The following is a 20,071-nucleotide window of genomic DNA, read 5'->3' as shown; positions in this document are numbered from 1 at the left end:
TTCCAGATCAACAGGAAGTCCTCCAATCTAGGTCCCCAAAGTGATCTGAGTTCTAGATTTCAGACCCTGCAAAATCTGAAATTCCATATTTACTCAAAGTTCAAGGGAAATCCTACTACCCGTGCAATGTGGGACCCCCACAGATGTTGGTTTTGACCCAAAAAGTCTAGATTTTCACAGGGAAATCTAGCTTGCTTCTGGGAGACCTGCAGATCTCGACAGGAAGACCCTGTCTTAGATTTCCCAAAAATCTAGACTTTTCAAGTCTGAGCTGACATCTACGGGGTCCCAGATTGCACCGGAACTCCTTCAAATCAAGCTCGTAAATAAACAGGCACCATAGGTGATTTTTATTAGAAGCTGGGGCACAATGTGGTCTGACAAAAAGATCCACGTCACTGATTAGCTCAGGTCCGCTCGGTATCGGTCCAACTCGGTGAGGATTGATTACTAACCTGACGAAAAGATCCACGTCACTGATTAGCTCAGGTCCGCTCGGTATCGGTCCAACTCGGTGAGGAAAAGAGTTGAACCGGTACCGCGCGGCCTGACTGACTACATACAACTGCTGCGCATACGTAGTGACTAGTAGACACGTGGCGAACTCTAAACTACAAGATGATTATGGTTTAGATAATGTAGATTTAGGTTAGATTTGCCAAGTTTGTAATCGTGGCACCCTCAACTCCTAACAATTTTCAACCTGCAAAACTGCCCCTGGCCCGACGCCGGTCCCGGCCGGCGTTCAAACCGAACCGAACCTCAGATCTGCATGCAGGCGACGCTTCAATGAACCGGATCGAGCTTTGACTCAAGGGAAAACCTAGATACATACATGTATGTAAGGACGTCTTGTGATCCCGATAATTAGTCACGATGATCAAAGGCCAATCTCACGCGGATATGGACTGGTCACTGTATCAGTCCATGACTGTCTTTAAGGCTCCGCATCCACGCCTTCTCAAGTTCTGTGAACCAGCCGCCAGATCTTCAGTCGGATGAAGTTCAGCTCAAGTTTGAAATTCCCTCGAGAGTCGATAAATATGTTGTCAGATTTGAAAAAGCGGCCTCTCACATGGATTCATAAATTACCTGGGGCATTCAATACATCATCTATTTAAATCATCACCTGTCCCGAGCTCCGCAGCGTGTTCTGATTCTCATATTCGCAAGCTAGAATCTGCCCTTGCCCCAGGTAAAAGAACACTTGTGGTATTCGCCAAACCTTTCAAGACTCCCCTGTTAGCTCTCCGCCCGCCCTGGACCTGTGAGCTTCTGCTTCAATAATAAATATTTACATACTAACTCGAGTTTGACGGATATCTGTGGAGGCCCACCAGGACAAGAACACCAAGATGTGGTCAACACGTCAACGAATTTTAATCGGTTTCGCGTTGCTCGTGACAGTATTGTTTGTCGTTCTGCGATCAACGGGCCCATCCCACTCAAGTTTTTTACTCAGCTACCGATCGGCTTTCGGATTTCCAGATAGGAAGTCTTTGTACCCTTACACCGAAGAAAACTGCCGACCGCCACCAGAGCAGATACTGAAACCATTGAATGACCAAGACTTCTGCCCTCCCACAATTTCGCACCAGCATGGCCTCACGATAACACGTCGACCTACGTTCATACTGATACCCTCGTATACGGACTATGAAGCCGAGGATCCTGCAAACCGGACAACCTTCATGCCTGATAAGCCTCAAAGCAGTATCCACGATGAGATTCGTGACCCCAGTGAGCCTCAGTTGAGTGGCATTGGATTTATGGGTTGGGGCCCGAGGGACAAAAACATCCCGGCCAGCTGGCCACGTAGATTCAGAAGCAACTTGGAAGCGGAAGAACGTTGTCCGGTGTACAAGGTGCGAGCCATCGACAGTGATCCTCCGGAATTCGGCCCTGTAAAATCTTTCATTCCGTCACTTGGTGGCCTCCGACGAGGCTGCCGGCCTATCGCTACCGAAAAGTTGGGGATAATGTTTGGGTTCGCTACCTCTCAATCTCGTACCCTCAAGTACCTTCCGCGCTGGTATGATTGGCTCAACAGTACAAAGACTGTCGAGATTCAAACCGTCATGGTCCTCATATCGCCCAATGAAAACAACTACGACACGAACTGGGAGATGGAGATGATTGGCAAAGCTCTTGGTTTCCCATTGAGGATCAAATCAGTCCCTGCGAAGCGCTACGAAAGGAGATACATGAAATTAGTGAAACACATGTGGCTTGAGGCCGTCAAGAGAGAGTCCGAAGGCCATCATCGCACTGACTGGTTTACACTTGCGTCAGTGCAATTTTTCACATTTACTAAACATGAACATTCAAAGTCTGACCTGTTGTATTGGCTGGAAATAACAGGGACGATGACACGTTCTTTCTATCACTCGACTCCCTGAATCGAGTCTTATCGCGTTACAACCCACTCGAACCACATCTGATCGGTGCCTCGAGTGAATCTCGGAAAGCCAATAGTCACTTCGGCAGGATAGCTTTCGGCGGCGCTGGCATCTTCCTTTCGCGAGGTCTAATCCAGAAGATGAACGCGCCCGGAGCATTCGAGAGTTGTTTTGAAGAATTCGGCCATGAATTCGGAGGTCTGTTCCCCACTTCTTCTAAACATTTTTCTCTGGAGGTGCTGAAAAGATAATTTCAATATACTCACCCGAACGTTATCAGGCGATGCTATGGTTACAAAATGTGCCATCAAGCTCACGTCTAATGCAACTTTCAAAGCTGAACCTACTCTGCATCAACTTGACATTCGCGACGAAGGTCACGGCATTTTCCAGGCTTGTCATCGTTTTCTGTTCATCGATCATTATGCGTACTTCCTCTTACTTTCTTTCTATCTATCTAGGCTGGGTTACGCTTCACCACTATCCATCATTGGGACTCATGGTTCCAGCTCCAACCCAAAATCCATCCCCACACACTCAAGGACCCACTCGCTCTAGTTGCTCTGTTAGGGAAAGCCGCGCGAGTCGTTGGTGCTGACAACTGGACAAGAAGATATGTCTGGGGATTCAATAATCATACTGATCCCGATCTAGTAGCGAAATCCGGAGCAGTAGTTGTGGCATTAGGATACTCGGTCACGATTTTTGCAGATTCGGTATTGAAGCAGTCTTACTTGGACGAAGTTGAGCACACCTTTGCAGCCGAGCCACTTGTCATGAAAACCCGGCCCAAACTCTTGGAAACTCGTCAGCGTCGAACCTATTATCTGAAGTCAATCAGAGTCGTCAAGGGAACTGAAGATCGGGTGGCCGTCTTGACCCACATAAATACAGAGGGTGAAATTATAGATTTGGTCTGGGACGGTCGCCGAAGACCTAAAGATGATACCAACTAGCCAACTGATACTGTTACGTTTGTTTATCTTGTGTACACGCTATTGCTACGAAGCCTTGGGATTTACTATTGAAGTTTTCCTACATGCTACAATTTAGGATGTAATTATTTACCCAAGTCCTGTTCTTGAATTATTTTTGCAATTTTCAACATAAATTTTTAAAGGGTCTTGATTAGTTGACGACCCTAACTTCGATTTCCGACTACCAAACGCGGTTTACGTCGGAAGGATCGCTGCCCGATGTTGGGCCCAGGTCGCGCGGACCAAAAATTGACCCGGGCGTATTTTGGTAGTTGCTACTGTGCACCCATTTTGGCCGGTGTCCTACTAAGGAACACCACCAAAAACATAGCCACAGTGCCCCAAAGGGTCCCAAAATTTTACAGTGCACAGAAAAAGCCCTGAAATCAATATAGTTAGCTGCATGGCATTAGTACACCTGAGGAATGGGGTGTGCTACTGTGCACCCATTTTGGCCGGTGTCCTACTAAGGAAAGCCATGGTGCCCCAAAGAGTCCCAAACTTTTACAGTGCACAAATTAAGCTCTGAAAACAACATGATGAGCTGCATGGCATTAGTACATAACAGGAATGGGGTGTTCTATGTGAGAATATGTACTCAGACCCGTGGCAACCTTCAAGGAAGCTCACGCGGTTCCAGCCAACCCCAGACCCGCAGCAACCCTTGAGGAAGCTTGCGCGGCTAGAACCAGACTCAGCTGCACAAAGAGGTAAGCCCCCTCTAGCAGTCCAGACCCATAACCTCAACACAATTTCTAGCCATGCAAGCTTCCTCAAGGGTTGCTGGCAGCTGCAGGTCTGCGGTTGGCTAGAACCAACGCTGCAACAATTATGATACATGTATCATATAGGCTATACATTGTATTGTATTTTTATGCAGATACATTCAATTACAATAAATATGTTTTGTATTGGTTTCACCAAACCATTCCAATGATACATATGTACAGTTTTTGGAAAAAATTACAATACAGATACATTTATTTTGATATTTTTCCAGTACAATACACACCAGGGGGGAAAGTGTGGCACTCTCTCAAGAGTGCCAGACCGTAATTTCTTTCTGGAACCCTGCTAGATGTCAACTGTGTAGAGTGTGCAATTCAAGCTTCAGCCAATGTTGATGTTGTGTCTAACTAAAGCTGATCTCATCTCTAGCTTAATACGGTGAGTGGGGCGGAATTTCACCTTGACCAATTTATGACTTGCGTGCAGCTCAACTTGAATCATATTTGATAGCTCAGTTGGCTCTGGGCTCATATCATGGGTTACTGTAACAGCTTGTGGATGAGACAACCATCATTCTCCTAGAGAATCATATCACAGCAGATCCCAAATTTTAGCCAGATAAGTGCAGCAGGAGCCCAAGTTGTAAATCCTGCCTGTTCCAGTGCATAGTTTTTAATTTCATGGAGGTTTAATTGAACCTCATAAAGCCCAAGATTCAATAAAATCCATGTCATGAAATCTCAGATCCCCCTTGGTGGGCTTTTATATGTATACCAGCCTGCTGAGAGTGATCCCTCTTGGCAAGCTGGTATATGTATGCCAGCCCGCAAAGAAGGATTTCCTATTGTTGGGCTGGTATACAGATAGACTGTCACTTGTGTGACATTTCCACCATGATTTTTGGCCAAACATCAGGGTGGAAACTCCCCTGAAAAGTACAGTTCAATGAGGGGAGTTATTTCTCCTCTTGATGGCCAGCTGTAGCGGTCATTGAAGAGAATTACATCACCTAGGTGGTGATGGACTGTCACTTGTGTGACATGTCTACCCTGATGTTTGGCCAAACGTCAGGGTGGACAGTCCCCTGTAAAGTACAGGTCATTGAGGGGAGTTGTATCTCTTCTTGATGACCACCTGTACCATTCATTGAGGAGAGTTCCATCCCCTCAATGACCAGTACAGCTGGGTCATTGATGTGGAGTTGTAACTCCCTTCAATGACCACCTGTACCGGTCATCGAGGAGAGTTGCAACTCCTCTCCATGACCCAGCTGTACCAGTTGTTGGCAGGAGTTGTGAATCCCCCCAATGACCAGGATTGACTGGACATTGAGGGTAGTTACAGCTCCCCTTGATGATCAGTACAGGTGGTCATTGAAGGGAGTTACAACTCCGCATTGATGACCCAGCTTTACTGTTCATTGGCAGGAGTTGTAACTCCCTTCAATGACCAGTCAGTACCGGTCATCAGGGGAAGTTGCAACTCCCCTCAGTGAATGGTATAGCTGGTCATTGAAGGGAGTTACAACTCCACTTGGTGAGCAGCTTTACCAGTCATTGAGGCAAGTTACTACCCTTGATGACCTGTACTGACTGGTCATTGTGAGGAGTTGTCACTCCCTTCAATGACCACCAGTACCGGTTATCAAGGGGAGTTGTCACTCCTTCTGACAACTGGTAACGCTGGTCATCAAACAGATTTGACTTCCATTGATGGCCAGACAGTGCCGGTCATTTAGGGGAGTTACAACTCCTCCTGGTGACTGGCAAAGCGGGACATTGAGCAGGTATTTAACTCCCTTCAATGACAAGCTGGGCCTGTACCAGTCATTAAGGTGATTTGTAACTCCCTCCAATGCCCGGAACTCCTGTGATAATATTTCTTAAAACTATGAAGAAAGGGAAGAAAACATAATTGGAAACAAGGCTGACCTAGTGTTGGCAGAGAGATTAAATTCTCTGCCAAGCTAGATTGAGGAGGGGACAAATCTGCCTAAGTACGCAGTGGATGACAAATGAGTAAAATGTAATGTGAAACCTTTGTGGAGTCCTCAGTATGCGCAGGCTTTACAAGCCAAAACAAATTTTACCAGAAACATGCATTCAGTGAAGTAGTGAATTCTGAATGGCATGATACTCCAAAGTGAGGGTGGAAAACCCTGGGTTTCACTTCCAAGTAGTTGCTCACACAATGAAATAAATTTGACACTCCTACCTTGTAAAGGATGTACAATGGAGAGAAACTGTGAAGTAAATTCTGGATAGGCTTGGGAGGAATTATCAGTTAAACAGAAAAACACACCATGTGATGCAGGTGGACAGCCAAAACTTTGCCCCAATCCCCACATGAGATTAGACTGGGAGTATGATCCATTCAACATCACATCCAGCCTGCAGTTTGTAATGAGTTCAGCATCAGCATAGCCATTACTTGCTCCTGGGAGCACCACCAACATTCAACTGACATCCGACCCAGAGGCTGACAAAATTACGGTCTGGCAATCTCTAGAGAGTGCCACACTTTCCCACCTGGTGACAGTGAAATACAATTACATGTATTGTACTTATTGCACCGTTGCTAGAACTGTGTGAGCTTCCTTGAAGATTTCTGTGGGTCTAAGTCCACATTCTCACATGCTACTGTGCACCCATTTTGGTGGGTGTCCTACTAAGGAACACCACCAAAACCTTAACCAAATCCATTCCTGGGGTGTGCTAATGCCATGCAGCTCATCATGATTTTTTTCATAGTGTAATGTGTGCACTGTAAAATCTTGGGGTCCTTTGGGGCACTGTGGCTATGGTTTCAGTGGTGTTCCTTAGTAGGACACCGGCCAAAATGGGTGCATAGTGGCACACCCCATTCCTGAGGTGTACCAATGCCATGCATCTCATCATATTGCTTTCAGAGCTTAATCTGTGCACTGTATAAATTTGGGACCCTTTGAGGCACTGTGGCTATGGTTTTGGTGGTGTTCCTTAGTAGGACACCGGTCAAAATGGGTGCACAGTAGCACACCCCATGAATGGGGTGTTGTAATGCCATTCAGCTCCCCATGTGCTCTTGAGAGGGGATTATTCCCTCTGTAAAATTTTGGCGGGGCTTGGGCCCTGCAGTAAGGATTTACATTTTTTTGATTTTGCCATTCTTGTAAAAATTATAAATCCAACTACCTTTTGGTATTTCCATTTTTGACTTCTGACTACCAAAATGCACCCAGGTCAATTTTTGGTCTGCATTACCCGGGCCCCACATTGGGTAGCGGTCCTCTCAGTGTAAACCGCGTTTGGTAGTTGGAAATCAAATTTAGGGTAGCCAATTAATCAAGACCCTTTTTAAAAATGAAGCACTAATGGATCCCTCAGATATCTCCATCTGTGGTTAGCATAAACATTAAATTGGGTAGTTCATATCCACTGTTCAGACCTCAAGGCATAGCTTTCCGGTTCCAGTTTGTATTCTTCTCCCCAGGTGTTTCACATTTTACAATCCCAATTTCTTGTTTCACTATACTGATCTATTATCCATTTTGTATAGATCAGAGTCTTGTTCTTGGTGGAAAAAGGTTATTTTAGCACCTACGCGTGACATGTGTAGAAAATCCTTGACTGCGGTGCAGAACAGGAGCTTTTCAAGCAAAGGAGCGCCACTAAATGAAACAACAGTGTAACCACTATGCTACAGACAGCGCAGTGGTTTTGGCGGCTGCTTTGCTGCGTTCAAAACAGTGCCCCTGCCCGCTGTCCCGTCCCTTTTTGGGCTGAGGATAAAGTGTTCCATTTTTTAGCACATTGAGTCCTGACTTCTACTTCCCAAGGTAATTGGGCCATGTTTCCTTTCTTGTTGGCTGCTCTCAATCTCTTGTCTCAACCCATTGCCGCTTGTGGCTCTCAACCTTTCCATTAAGGGGTTTCAATATTGATCCAAGAAGCGTTCCAGATTGCATTTCCAGGAAAAATAAGCAACCTGGAATGCTTCCTGTGAACCTGTTCTCCTTCTACCCATGACCTTCCAGGACCTCCAGGACCGCAGGAAATCAGGAAAAATTTAACCAAACAAAAGAGCAATCGAATTTTTTTCTCAAACCCTGGTCCCCGGCTCTTCTCCCCTAGCCTGTTTTTTTGGCACCCAACAAACATCCAACTCACCCGCTGTAAGACTCAAAAGTGGCTGTAAAACCCTTTTGCTGAATGGAGAAGGGAATGATGGAGGTGCAAACTCTGCCCTTCTATACTATCAGATAACAAGACCCACCAAGCTAAGCTTGGCAAGTTTTAATCAAGTGATAGGTCTGGTCTAGTTCCAGATGAAGTTGTTCAATTACAGGTGTGGGAGAGTTGAGAGGGTTTATGATGATGGAAAGGGTGAAAGTTGACTTGATGTTTCCGGTGGGGGTTGAACGCAGGTCCTCAAGAGGGTGATATAAGAAGTTGAGAAGAGTGTCTGGACTGAGAGGGTGATATCTGTATAAGTTATAACTGGTGGGTACTGAACTGAGGGAAAAACAACTGGGGGGGAGAGAGCTCCTTATATAGACAAATGTGAGGGATTTTAGCTACAAGGGGGACCCTGGATGAGGGATTTTAGCTGGTGGGCTGCATACAAGTGGTGTCAGAATATACTAAATATAGGCAAAAAGTGGGGTGAGAAAAGAAAGAGGATATCATACTAATGCAAGGAGCGCATAAACAAAGCGGGGAAATGTCAAATACAGGGGTACTTCATGCAAGGGGTGCAGAAATGGGGTCAGAAGACTGCATGCAGCTGCAAGAGGTGCATAAATGAGGTGGGGACATGTCAAATGAAGAGGAAATGGGGTTGGTCCCCTGCATATGCAGTGGAGATAAGAGGGATAGAAAAGAGTATGTGTTTGGCTGGGGCTGAGTATGTTTATACCTGGGGAAGGTGACTTGAGGTTTGTGACAGGTTGATGACTGGGGCTGGCCGTGTCCATGAGGGTCCAAGAGGGTGTAACTTCCAATCCAGCGGGGTTCCAGTGACGCTTCCAGTGATGACTAGGGGTAAAATTGGCCGTAGAATACATTTCTGAGGTCTATTTGGTGGTATCTTGAAGTGTATTGTGAGTAAATATGTAGTATAGAAAAAACTTTTGATTTTACACTTTTCTGTCTACCACACCGCCTTTGCCACATCTGCAACATCTCACACAACTTTATTGGGAGTAGATTGTCTGCCACAATTGCAGTGTACCAAAATTCCATTTTATAATACCTCTGGTCATCACCTTGTGTGTCATAACTCCATATCCATCATCATTCATCATCAACAATGTGCACTTAGCTGATCAATTGTTAGAGAATTACTCATGAAGCTTCAGTTTGGGGGTTTGATTCCTTCAGTACAGTAGGTTGTGGTTTCAACCCTCACATCTCTCAAAGTTATCTTTTCACTTGTCCAATAAACTTCAACTAAGCTCATCCACCACCCGCCATGCCACCCAAGAGGAAAAATACTCAGCCAAAAACCCAAATCAGCACTGCCAGCCAAGCCAAGAACAAGTCTCCTGTAGCGGGGGACAAGGTTGGTATTGTTGTCAGAGCCAGACTTGTCTTCTTCATTGTCAGGTAGGAAAAAATTGATTGCCTTGTCTGTTAATTGGTCTTTGATTGAGTCCTCCAGCATGGTGATCAAGAGCTTCCTATGAGATGCATGAACCGTCTCTTTTTTTGGTTGATGATGAGTGTATGGGACGCAAAGCCAGATATCTCAAGTCTGTGAAATTCAAGACTCACACATGTTTCAACCAGATTAATTGTTTCCACAAAAGCTAACAGGTTATGATGAAACCATTGACACAACACAAGCCTGCTCCTACAGCATCAACCTAAATATCTAAAAAATCCTGTCATTTTATAATTTTAATCTTGCTTCCTTATGTAAAAGGAACCACCAATTGCAATTATATTTCTATGTAATTACACAGCAAAATACATCAGACCAATTCCCTAAAAATCAAGATAATCTGACATTCCATGCGGAGGTGCCCCGGTGGGCTGGTTGATCCCCGATGAAGCTGGCAAGGGTTCCCAAACAGGAGGTGCAAGAGAGGTTTGTGCAGCCACGTGCGCTTGCCTGCGCTTGCATCATTGCGGACAGTGTTTTCATACAGTTGTTACATTATTCCCCGCAATCTTAGGGCAATAACATCCAAGGATTGCAGGTTTTTTACTCATTTTCCAGCATTATTACGCCAGATAACGCCGGTTAGCAAGTTATCTGTGTTAGTTTTCACTGTATTGAGCGGGAAAGCCCCCTCTGTTGCAGTTACATTATCCAAATGTGTGCAGGCACATGGTATCAGATAACAATGGAGGACTTCCCGTCAACTTCGAATAAATCTGGAATTCCAGATTTCGCAGGGGAATCTGGAATCTGGAAATCTGGATCCCTTCAGGGAGCTTCGGGGACCAAGATTTCCCTGCGAAATCTGAAATCTGTCAGCTCAGATCTGGATTTCCAGATTGACGGGAAGTCCTCCAATAATGCATTATCTGGCAACAATGGGAAGTTACATTACAAAAATCACTCTGGATAACATAATGTCAGTAACTTCCCATTGTTGACAAGATGGAACATGATAATTGACTGAGCATGTCAGAAATGGTTTTGGACATTTTTTTGTTTGTTTGGTTGTCTAATAGAGATCAACAAGGGAACACCAAAATTAAATGTTGAACAGCCAAGTAGAAAAAATTACAAAGGAAGAACCAACAAAGAAGTGTAAGTTTAAGTGATTGCTATTTTGCTGATGATCGGTAGAAAACAAGAGGTTGCTGAAGAGGATCGACAGGATGATTGATAAACATATCGAAAAGTTTTTATTAATGTTATTAGAGTATTTCATCACGGCCGAATTAAGGATGCCACCAGTGACTTGGAAGAAGATGACGAGCCAGGTTAGGGCTGAAAAGCCGTGGAAAAACGCGGCTTTACTGGCCATGATATTTTCGAACAGGTTCTGTGTAGTCAATCGAGCGGGAGTTGGAGTTTTGGGATCGATTGGGTGTCCTTCAAAGCTTATCAATGTTCGCATCAGTCCTTTTAGAGCTTGTACTGGATTGTCGATCTGGTTTTCAAGTAGAACTATCACCAGCGAAACTACCAAGCCGAAACTAGATAGCTGGATATTCCTGATCCAAATCGATGAGGATGGTGGAATTATTGGTGTATGGAGCCCAGCAGGGCTGGAAGGATGAAGGGTGGCCCTTTTCTTCGATAGTTCTGGGCTACAACTACTTGTTTTGACGCCCGTCGACTTCAGCATCCGCTCCAGGTAAACCGATGCAAAGCCTGAGGAAAGACAGGCAGCGACGACGGCCGCCAAGCCCAAGAGCTGGTTCATTTCAGAGCCTGTTTCCCGGTGGAAGTCTTCAGTCAGCTCCTTGGTCTCTATTTTATTAGCTTGTTGGGAATTCAATTGGACGATGGCCACTCCGACCGTCAGGAGTACCAAGGAAGCCCATTGGGTTTTCTTCAACCTTCGTTTTAAAAGAATCACAGAACATAAAGCTGTCGTAAGTATCTGAACAGAATTCCAAGTACATAGTCAGTACTTGAATCTACATGAACGTGTATTCGTAATTGAGGGATACAGAGAGCAGATGACATGTATATGTATATCTACCCACTTTGAGTTGATAAGTGATCTGGAAGAGTGGTACACTCAGATTACTTGCAGCCAGATATTGAAGATTGTTCTGGATGACGAACATGACTGCCGGGATTGCGAGCAAGAACCAATCCTGACTGAAGACACTGGCTCTCAGATGGTCGAGCGCGTCGAGGAGACGGACGAGCGGCTGGGCGGGTGCGTAGGTCTGACTGAGACGGGTGAGTTGCGGGGACGCCTGGACGGACATCCGGTGGCTGTGGTCAGGACTTGGACGGGCGGGGCTGACGAACTGGACGGCCGGCTTATCCGGGCTTGTCGTCCCACTGCCGCTGATCAACCGGCGCCGTTTTCCGGTCTGGCTGGGCAGATAGACTTCGCTGGACATCGTCCGTTCGCGTGTCTTGGATGTGTGGGACTGGATCTGGCTAATCATATCCGAGATCAACTGGTCGGATTCCTCATTCCATCGCGACTCCTCCGGTCTCCGGCGGTCGTTCTGATCCTCCATCGATCCAGCCCCGGTTTGCTGTTGATTGCCAACTGGCCGGCTGTCGTCTTCTGATTCTTCGGCCAAGCTGTCAAACTGGGGCTCAAATCGGGAGTGGGGCGATGGTCTTGAGGCAGGCTGTTTTGGCTGGCAGACTAATGAATTGTGAAAAGCTAAGACGAGGGAGATGAGTAGCTTGAAGAGCTCTGCCATCACGACGGCGGAGGAGGCTCGATAGTTCGACTGTTGCTGACCGGTCCGAGAGAGATGCATGAGGATGGTGAGCGATGAATAGTGAAGACATAGTGCAGTGAGTGAGATGAGCTGGAGTGATGGCATCTTGCGATTGGGGATTGACTGCTTGTAATTTGAAGTGTTTCAATTGTTTATAAGAGTGGTAACCGTGGTTGTCCAGCAGCGTAATCGGGTTGTCCAAGAAAGCCGTGTATGTAAGGGCAGTTTCCAGTCGATCCAGGTTGCTACATGGTAATGATGTTTGCTGGTCAATCTCGAAGGCTGCGATGAGACGTTCCCGAAGGTGGAGAAGAGTCGAAATTATTATGAGACTGAAGAACTCGGCTGCCGTCGCCTAGGAGCCAGAGTGGGAGTGGATTATGTAAGCAGGCACAGGCCTGGCAGCGTGCACTCCGGCACTCTCCCGTGGATCCGACGATATGTACTTTCAGCCATGGCGGATTCAGAAATCGCCGGACTTGATATCGACGGTAAGCAAGCACTTCTCATCCAGCGCTCTAGAAAAAACAAACAGATAGCTAACTAAGAACATATCTTGGATCGATTCTTCATAGATCTCGCCAAACACGTTGGCGACGCGTTTACCAACCTGGGCAAGCAGACCTCCAAAAGCTGGTTCAGAGGTTACAGGATCTATGAGAGTATAAAGTGCTGTGCCCCTGAAGAGGGCACGCCGTCCATCGATCAAATCAACGCCCGCAATGCTCAGCTGATCCCAATTGGAACACAATACCTTCCTTCGATAAAAAAGCGTCTGGTTGCTCTGGTTAGATTGCTCGACATGGCCAACTTGCGAAGATTTCCGCGCCCAGACTTTCAAAAGACTCTCGAGATCATCTCCGAGCTCAGCGAAACCGTGAGGCTCTTCAGATCTGCCGTCCATACTATCACCCTCACATCGCCCCAAGTCTCGAAAAAGGAGGATCACGAGTTCGGGATGTTGAAGCGACACCAAACGGACGAACTGTTGGAGAAAAGTTTCTGTTTGGTCCATGCCCTCTCAGATTTGTTTCACGATCATGCTTGTTTTGTAATAGGTTGGAACGCTTGTCGAAAGGACCCAGAGACAAAACGATACGGGATATCCTACCATCGAAGCACGCTCATAGGCACCTTCAAGACGATCAAACAGATCGCCGAGATGATTCAATGGTCAAAAAAAGACGATTTTCTTATTCTCCAAGATTGGTGGAGAATGTCAACGAACGAGATCGAAGGCCCGATGACAAAGTTGATCCAGCGACTCAGTCTTGCCATACGGTTAGACCAAACGCAAGATCCAGTCGATACCACCCAGTTTCAGGCTCACTTCCCAAGCACCCCACGGAAAAGAAGCGTCGTAGATCACTTATTGGCCGCGTTCGAAGGAAATCCGCTCGAAACACGAGATCAAGATGAAGATGAAGATGAAGATGAAGATGAAGATGAGAATGAAGATGAAGATGAAGAGGAAGAGGAAGATGAGGATGAGGATGAGGATCAGGATGAGGATGAAGATGAGGATGAAGATGAGGATGAGGATGAAGACGAAGATGAAAATGAAAATGAGGATGAAGATCAAGATCAAGATGAGGGTGAAGTTGAAGATGGAGATGGCTGGTTTGGAACTAGGGTCGCACGAGTATCGCCTCAGAAAATCTGTCTGCAGCCGCACGTCCTCAAGGTGGTCTACTCAACGATGCCAATTGTCAAAATAATGCGGATATTGTTCACGAAACTGTTGCCCACTCCGACCAGCAGACCGCCATTCACGATCAGTAGACAACTCTGCTCCTTCGATATTATCGCAATCGGATGTGCCATCCATGCAGTTGCACAGGAGATGTGCAATGTTGTAGAGCGATTGAATTCTCTTCTCGATAACGGTAGCCTCAATTTTGCTCAAGAAGCTAAAGACCGCTTGACGGTTGCTTTGTCTGATTTCGACTCCGCCGTAGAAGTCTTAAGCCTCCGTCTCGTGCCTGTAGATCCCCAGCTCAGTCCCCCAGTTTCCCAAAATATCTTCAATGATTGCTTCTCCTTAGTAGTTGACCAATTCCGTATCGCTGTCCAAAACTTCCAAAATACTGTAGAAGCATTATAACCTACAAATTTGGGCTAGTTTGATCTCCAGATAATTCCTCCCGAGTTACATTGAAGTTCAATCCAGCACCATCATCTTGCCAGCTAGAGGGACTCGTCGGGAAGATCATGGGAGGTCAGATGGGTCGGGGGAGAAGATTTGTCGGGCAAGTTGATTGAGAAGGAGAGTGGGAGGGCAAGGAACTTTTGCGCCCAGCGTTCGAGGAGAGCGTCGACGGCGTCCACGAGCTCGTCCAAGAAGAAATCCATCCACTGCGGGTGCTCCTGGTTGAGAATGACGAGCACGGGGTGGTCGTGGGGGAGGCTGTCAAGATAGCTGTGGCCTGCACTTCCGTCATCTGGCCGCGGAAGCTGATCTAGAGGTGAAGAAGGCTCGGACCGGCGGGCGCTAGACACACAGGACATCGCCGACGGAGCCATAGGCGCCGAAGTCGGCCCGCGGGAGCATCCAGGTCTTCGTGAGGGGCTGCTCGCCGAGCCGCATGAGCTCCGCGGCTGCGGGGCAGACATCTCCCGGCTGCCGGGCTGCCATATTGTCTGGATGCATACTTCGCAAGCGGATTTGTTGGGTGGAGGGCGGTTGTTGTGAAGAGGCAAGGAGAGCGACGGGGGATGGGAAGAGGACGCGTTGGATGTGGTGGCCCTGTTATATACCGAATCCAGTGCTGCTTGAGACGCTGAGCTCTGAGCTCGCCGTCCATCAGCTCTGGAGGCCCGCTGTTTTCTGCACTCTGCACTGGCGGGTGCGTTTACTCCTCGCTCAGCAGTCTGGGGCCACCCCGTCAGGCCAGATGTGTTTCTTCCTCAGCAGCCGGCAGTGCTGCTCTTTCGCGGACATTTTCCCCTCCAGCGAATCTCTTTCCATTAAGCCAATACCAGATGCAAACTGGACTGGCAGGCGACGGCCCATAACTGTGTAATACCCTGGTATTCATGATTTATAATAGCCACCTTTTCAAGCCTTTAATACGACCCCCCCCCCCTGTACCTGCATATGCTTGCCTCTTGGAGAGCGCTTCAAGAGGATGAAGCAAGCACAGGGGATCCATGCAGAAGGATTCGACAACTACATCGAGTTTCATATGCGAAGTCATATTAATAAGGCTCTAGACTGGTGCAACCATTTGGGAGTGCGTAAAGTCCGCCTTGGACATGCAAGCTTGTGGGTTTTTATGACATCTCCCGCTACTTGGCAGGTATGTGGTGATCCAGAGGAGGCCCTCATCGATCGGCGTTTTCTTGTGAAAATTCTTCCATGATCCGTACATGCATAAGTTATGACAACAAGTGTTTTTTTTTGAACAACCGTGAGGAGAAGGGGGATGATAAGAAAATGGACATCGGCACAAGACGTATGCCCATGTTTGGGTTTGGCTGCAGGAAAAGCTTCAGCCATGGGGCCAAGGAGGATTTGGCTGAGCCGGCGAGGCAGTGGTAAGCGATGGGCCTTGGAGTTGGCCAGAAGAGGCGAGAGGACCAGACGGCTGTTGATGTCCGGGATGGCTGAATGGGCCGTAGGCGAGACCAAGCTGGCCTGTTGGTGGGCCCGGTTGGGTACTATCAAAAGGCGGACCGGGCTGGGAGAGCGGGCCATAGGCAGATCCAGGCAGACTCTGGACATAGGTCACCGGCGGCTCCGGTGCTACAAGACCTGGCGGTCGTTGGGGCGGATTGTACATCTGGGTTGGCTGGGGATGTGGTTGGTTCGGATAGTACGTCTGGGGCGTCGGCTTAGGCTGTGGCTGGCTTGGATAGGGTTGCGTTGGAATCTGATGCTGCATCGAGCTGACTCTGCTCCGCAATCTATGGATTTCGGTCCCATACTCAGCAATCGTGTTTTTGAGGCCGCGGTTTTCGGCTTGCAGACTAAGTAGTTGGGGGTCAGCCTGGTTCGGGCGAGGTGGCGTGTGGTATATCCTTCGAAGGCCTTGGATCTCTGCGGTGTGCTGAGCAACCACTTTTTGGAGAGTCTGGTTTTCGGCATGCACGTGGGCCAGTTGGGGGTAAGAAGGTTGGCGGCTGGCTTGGATCGAGCCAATCCTGGATTCCAATTTTTCGATCTCGATGGTCTTCTGAGCATCCCCGTCTAGAAGGCTCTTGATTTCGCCTTGCGATTGGATGGTTTGGGTCTGGATAAGATCTCCAAGATGCTTGATTTCGCTCTGCTGCCGAGCGATCGCAGCATTAGCTTCCCCAAGCCGCGTCCCAAGCATCTTGGTCGTATCGTTTCCCGCTTCACGATCCATGCAGCGAGCCTTGGCTTCACAAGGGGTCGCCAGGTCTTGCCCGACGCCTCGACTCGCTTTGGCGTTTGTTGATCGACGACTAGTTGTTGGCACGGGCGAAGGGCCGAAATATGTCTTCCGAGTTTGTCGCTGACTCAGTGACGGGGTTGTCAACATCGGGTGTGATGCATTCTTTCTTTGACCTGCGGGAGCATCGTCTGTCGGAGTAAAATCGGAATCACCAGACCTGAGGGTGGGATCCGATCCAGACAGTTGAAAGAAATTAACAGCCAAAAAAGGGGTTGATTCACAACGAAGTGCTTACGTTTCCTGATCAATTCGATCAAATTCCGCCTTCATAGCGCGAAACGAAATCGCACAGTTGGTATCTTCTGCCTCGCGAACGTAGGGAGGACACTGGCAGTGACCCTCTTGCTCGTTCCTCCAGTCCAAATGATCTACCCAGGATTGAAAGGTAGATTGTATATCATTCACTTCTCGATTTGGGCGGCTACTTTCGGCAGCATATTTGTTGTAATGCTTCGCTACCTGCTGCCAATCATCGACGTTGATGGGAAGGACCACTCTGACAGCCCGGGCTAACGCAGTGCCGTCAGCCAGATTGTAAGCTTGGGCTCCATGGGCAGTTTGGTTGGGAATCGGACATGCTGGCGGCGGCTGCTGCTGAGCTGGTTTCGTTTTACTTGAGCAATGTGTTGGTTTTACGTTGGTAGTCATGCTCTGACTTGAGGGAGGTACAAATATGGGCGGGCAGGAGGACGCGGATGTGAGGGAGTGGGCTGGTGAGAGCACACAGGTGGTCAACTGGAGGTTGAGTGCGTTTGGATGGGGAGGGGAATCCACTGAGGAGGGAAAGAGAGAGGCCTGCTGATGACCGCTGCCCAGATCGGAGCGGCGATCGAATTTAGGGATCGATGTCAGCCATGCTCAACCGCCGGACGGTGATCATCATCACGGCCGGTACATATAGTGGTGTCATACATATCACCGCCATCCGGGTATCCGTGATAAGACTCGAGCGGAGCTTGGTCATGAAAAGACTGCAGGCTCTTGAGAGAGTGAAGCTCGGAAGGCATAGTGATGAAGTTGTGGGGGAGCAACCCGAACTTCCACCAACTGTAAGAGGGAATAAGAAAGAAAGAAAGGACACACAAACACATTGAACATGGACATTAATTGACGCAACTCTTCTACAAACACAGTGATGAGAGAATATCCAAAAGAATAGTACAAGCAAAATCAACCGATTTTGGAGAGGCGGTGTCGAGGTAGTCACGCTTTTTCGGATCCTTCTTCACTATCAGTCGTATTGACTTCACTGCGGCTTTTATGGCCGGTCCGAGCAGGAGCCCGGCGGCGAGCGGCGAGTCGTTTCGACCGATCGTCCTTCCGGGCCACTCTGCAAAAAGAAGGCAGTCTGGTGTGAGCAATCCACACCAGGCATGGATCAGGAATACGGTAAAGCCCACATGATCTCAGCCTCGCTCTCTCCATCCTTGTCAGCCTCATCATCCTCCTCCTCCTCTTCCACGGTCAGCTTGCGCCTCTTCTTCTCTGTCGCTCGCTTCTTGGCCGGCTTGGGTCCCCGTTTAGTCTTGCGGGTGCCTTGGCCGACGGGCTCCCCATTGATCATAGCCTCGCGCTCCTTCTGGATCGCGTGGATCTTTGTCAGCGAGAACTTTGTCACAAACTCCTCCGGTAGGTAATCCTTTTTAGACACCTGGATCAACAAGATCGAAATAGTCAGCGCGGGTGGCTTGGAAACAATGTGAGATGTAGGGGTCGCTTACTTCCAAGGCCTCTGCAGCCGAAAGTCGCGCAAAAAGGTCATCGGGCAGTTGCACATGACCTGGATAAGTGGGCAACACCCAATGGCGGTCTCGAGCCTTGACCCTAATCACCAACTGAGCCAATTCAGAAAGCATGTACAAGGCCTGATAGACAGCATCCCATCAGTATATTCTAGAGCTTTTGAGGCTAAAAAGAAGAGGCACTACCTCAGGATGTTTGGTTTCTTGACGATCCTTGACGGTTTTCAGCTGGCCAGCAAGATGATACAAGAGTGAAGCATTCTCGCTGTTGCCGACCGATTCGACGAAAAAGTCAATGTAGATCGAGAAGTTCTCCATGTCTCTCGTCTCCGTCCCAAAGTCGTCATGATGGGCGAGAGCATGGAGCAGGTAAAGGATCGTCGTCTCGAACATTTTTGTTCGCATTTCTGAGCCGACCAATGTGGAGACAGAACCCAGAAAAGCTTAGTGACTCATTCCGTACATTCGTTTGGATCAAGCCGCCGCCGAGACTTACGTGGTCCGACAACATTCAATCTTGAGGTGATAGATCTGGATGCGATATCCTTTATTTCTTTGACTGGATCAGGCGCGGCTAGGTACATGAGCACGTTGAAGCGCGGGTGATCCAAGCGCCGCATCTGCAAATACCTCGCCAGTTTCCTGTAGAATCGCTCTCGAACGTACCATGAAGTATCCTACAGACACCAAGCCAGAGGTTATAAGCTCAGCCAAGATTGTCGATTCGATCTGCCCGCATACTACTTATGATCAAAAACCCAGGTTGGATCTCTAACCTGTGAAATCCACACCAGCTTGCCAAAATGTTTCTGAACTTCTTTGTTGAAAGAGGGAAATGTTGCTAGTTTGATGATCGATTCCGCGGCCTTCAATCTGAGTCTGGCTGCAACAGCATAACTAGCCAAGCAAAGAAATTAAAAATAAGCCGGAGTCGAAGAAGGTCTCAGGGATACTCATTCTGACCTATGAATGGCCGGGCCAATCTTTTCCCGCATGACTATGAGCTGCCATAGAAGCTTGAAGACCGGGGCAGAAACCGTGTCGGACTCGGGAGAGTTTGCAGAGGCGATGCATCTGTTCACGAGTACCTTCAAGGCGCTGATCCGAGCTCTGTTGGAGTCGCAGAGTTCATTGTCCGGGATCCAATCGTCATCGTCCTAGCATGGCGACCATGATGAGTTGAACGAAAAAAAAAAAAAAAAAAAAAAAAAAACGGCAAGTGATCCGACCAAACTGACCTCTTGATCTCCTTTACTTGAGACGAGGATCTGTTTGTGAAGGAGGAAACTGGTCAAGGCAGTCCGATGGGTGTCAAAGATCTTGGGGGCGTATTTGACGATTTGCCCCAGCGCACTCAAATAACTGAGGACTCGATCTGGAGGTGCCTTGAGCAGACACTGAACCAATTCCTGAGCACCGCCACCAAAATCGAAGCATAAGTTTCAATGAAGT

The 20,071-nt window shown here is 47.9% G+C and overlaps 1 protein-coding gene across 1 annotated transcript; it reads left to right on the top strand.

Annotated features, from left to right (window-relative positions):
• Window positions 1-1,355: 1,355 nt before the first annotated feature.
• PtA15_9A212 (uncharacterized protein) lies at window positions 1,356-3,355 on the top strand (the record flags this gene model as incomplete). The annotated part of the gene is made up of 4 exons (XM_053172398.1): window positions 1,356-2,287; window positions 2,362-2,597; window positions 2,680-2,792; window positions 2,861-3,355. 4 exons carry the CDS (start codon window positions 1,356-1,358, stop codon window positions 3,353-3,355), a joined length of 1,776 nt encoding a protein of 591 aa, XP_053023642.1.
• Window positions 3,356-20,071: the final 16,716 nt, after the last annotated feature.

The sequence above is a fragment of the Puccinia triticina genome, chromosome 9A, assembly GCF_026914185.1.
Source record: "Puccinia triticina chromosome 9A, complete sequence".
NCBI lineage: Eukaryota > Fungi > Basidiomycota > Pucciniomycetes > Pucciniales > Pucciniaceae > Puccinia > Puccinia triticina.
The sequence above is the reverse complement of the archived record's forward strand: the minus strand, read 5'-3'. Positions and strand labels throughout refer to the sequence as shown.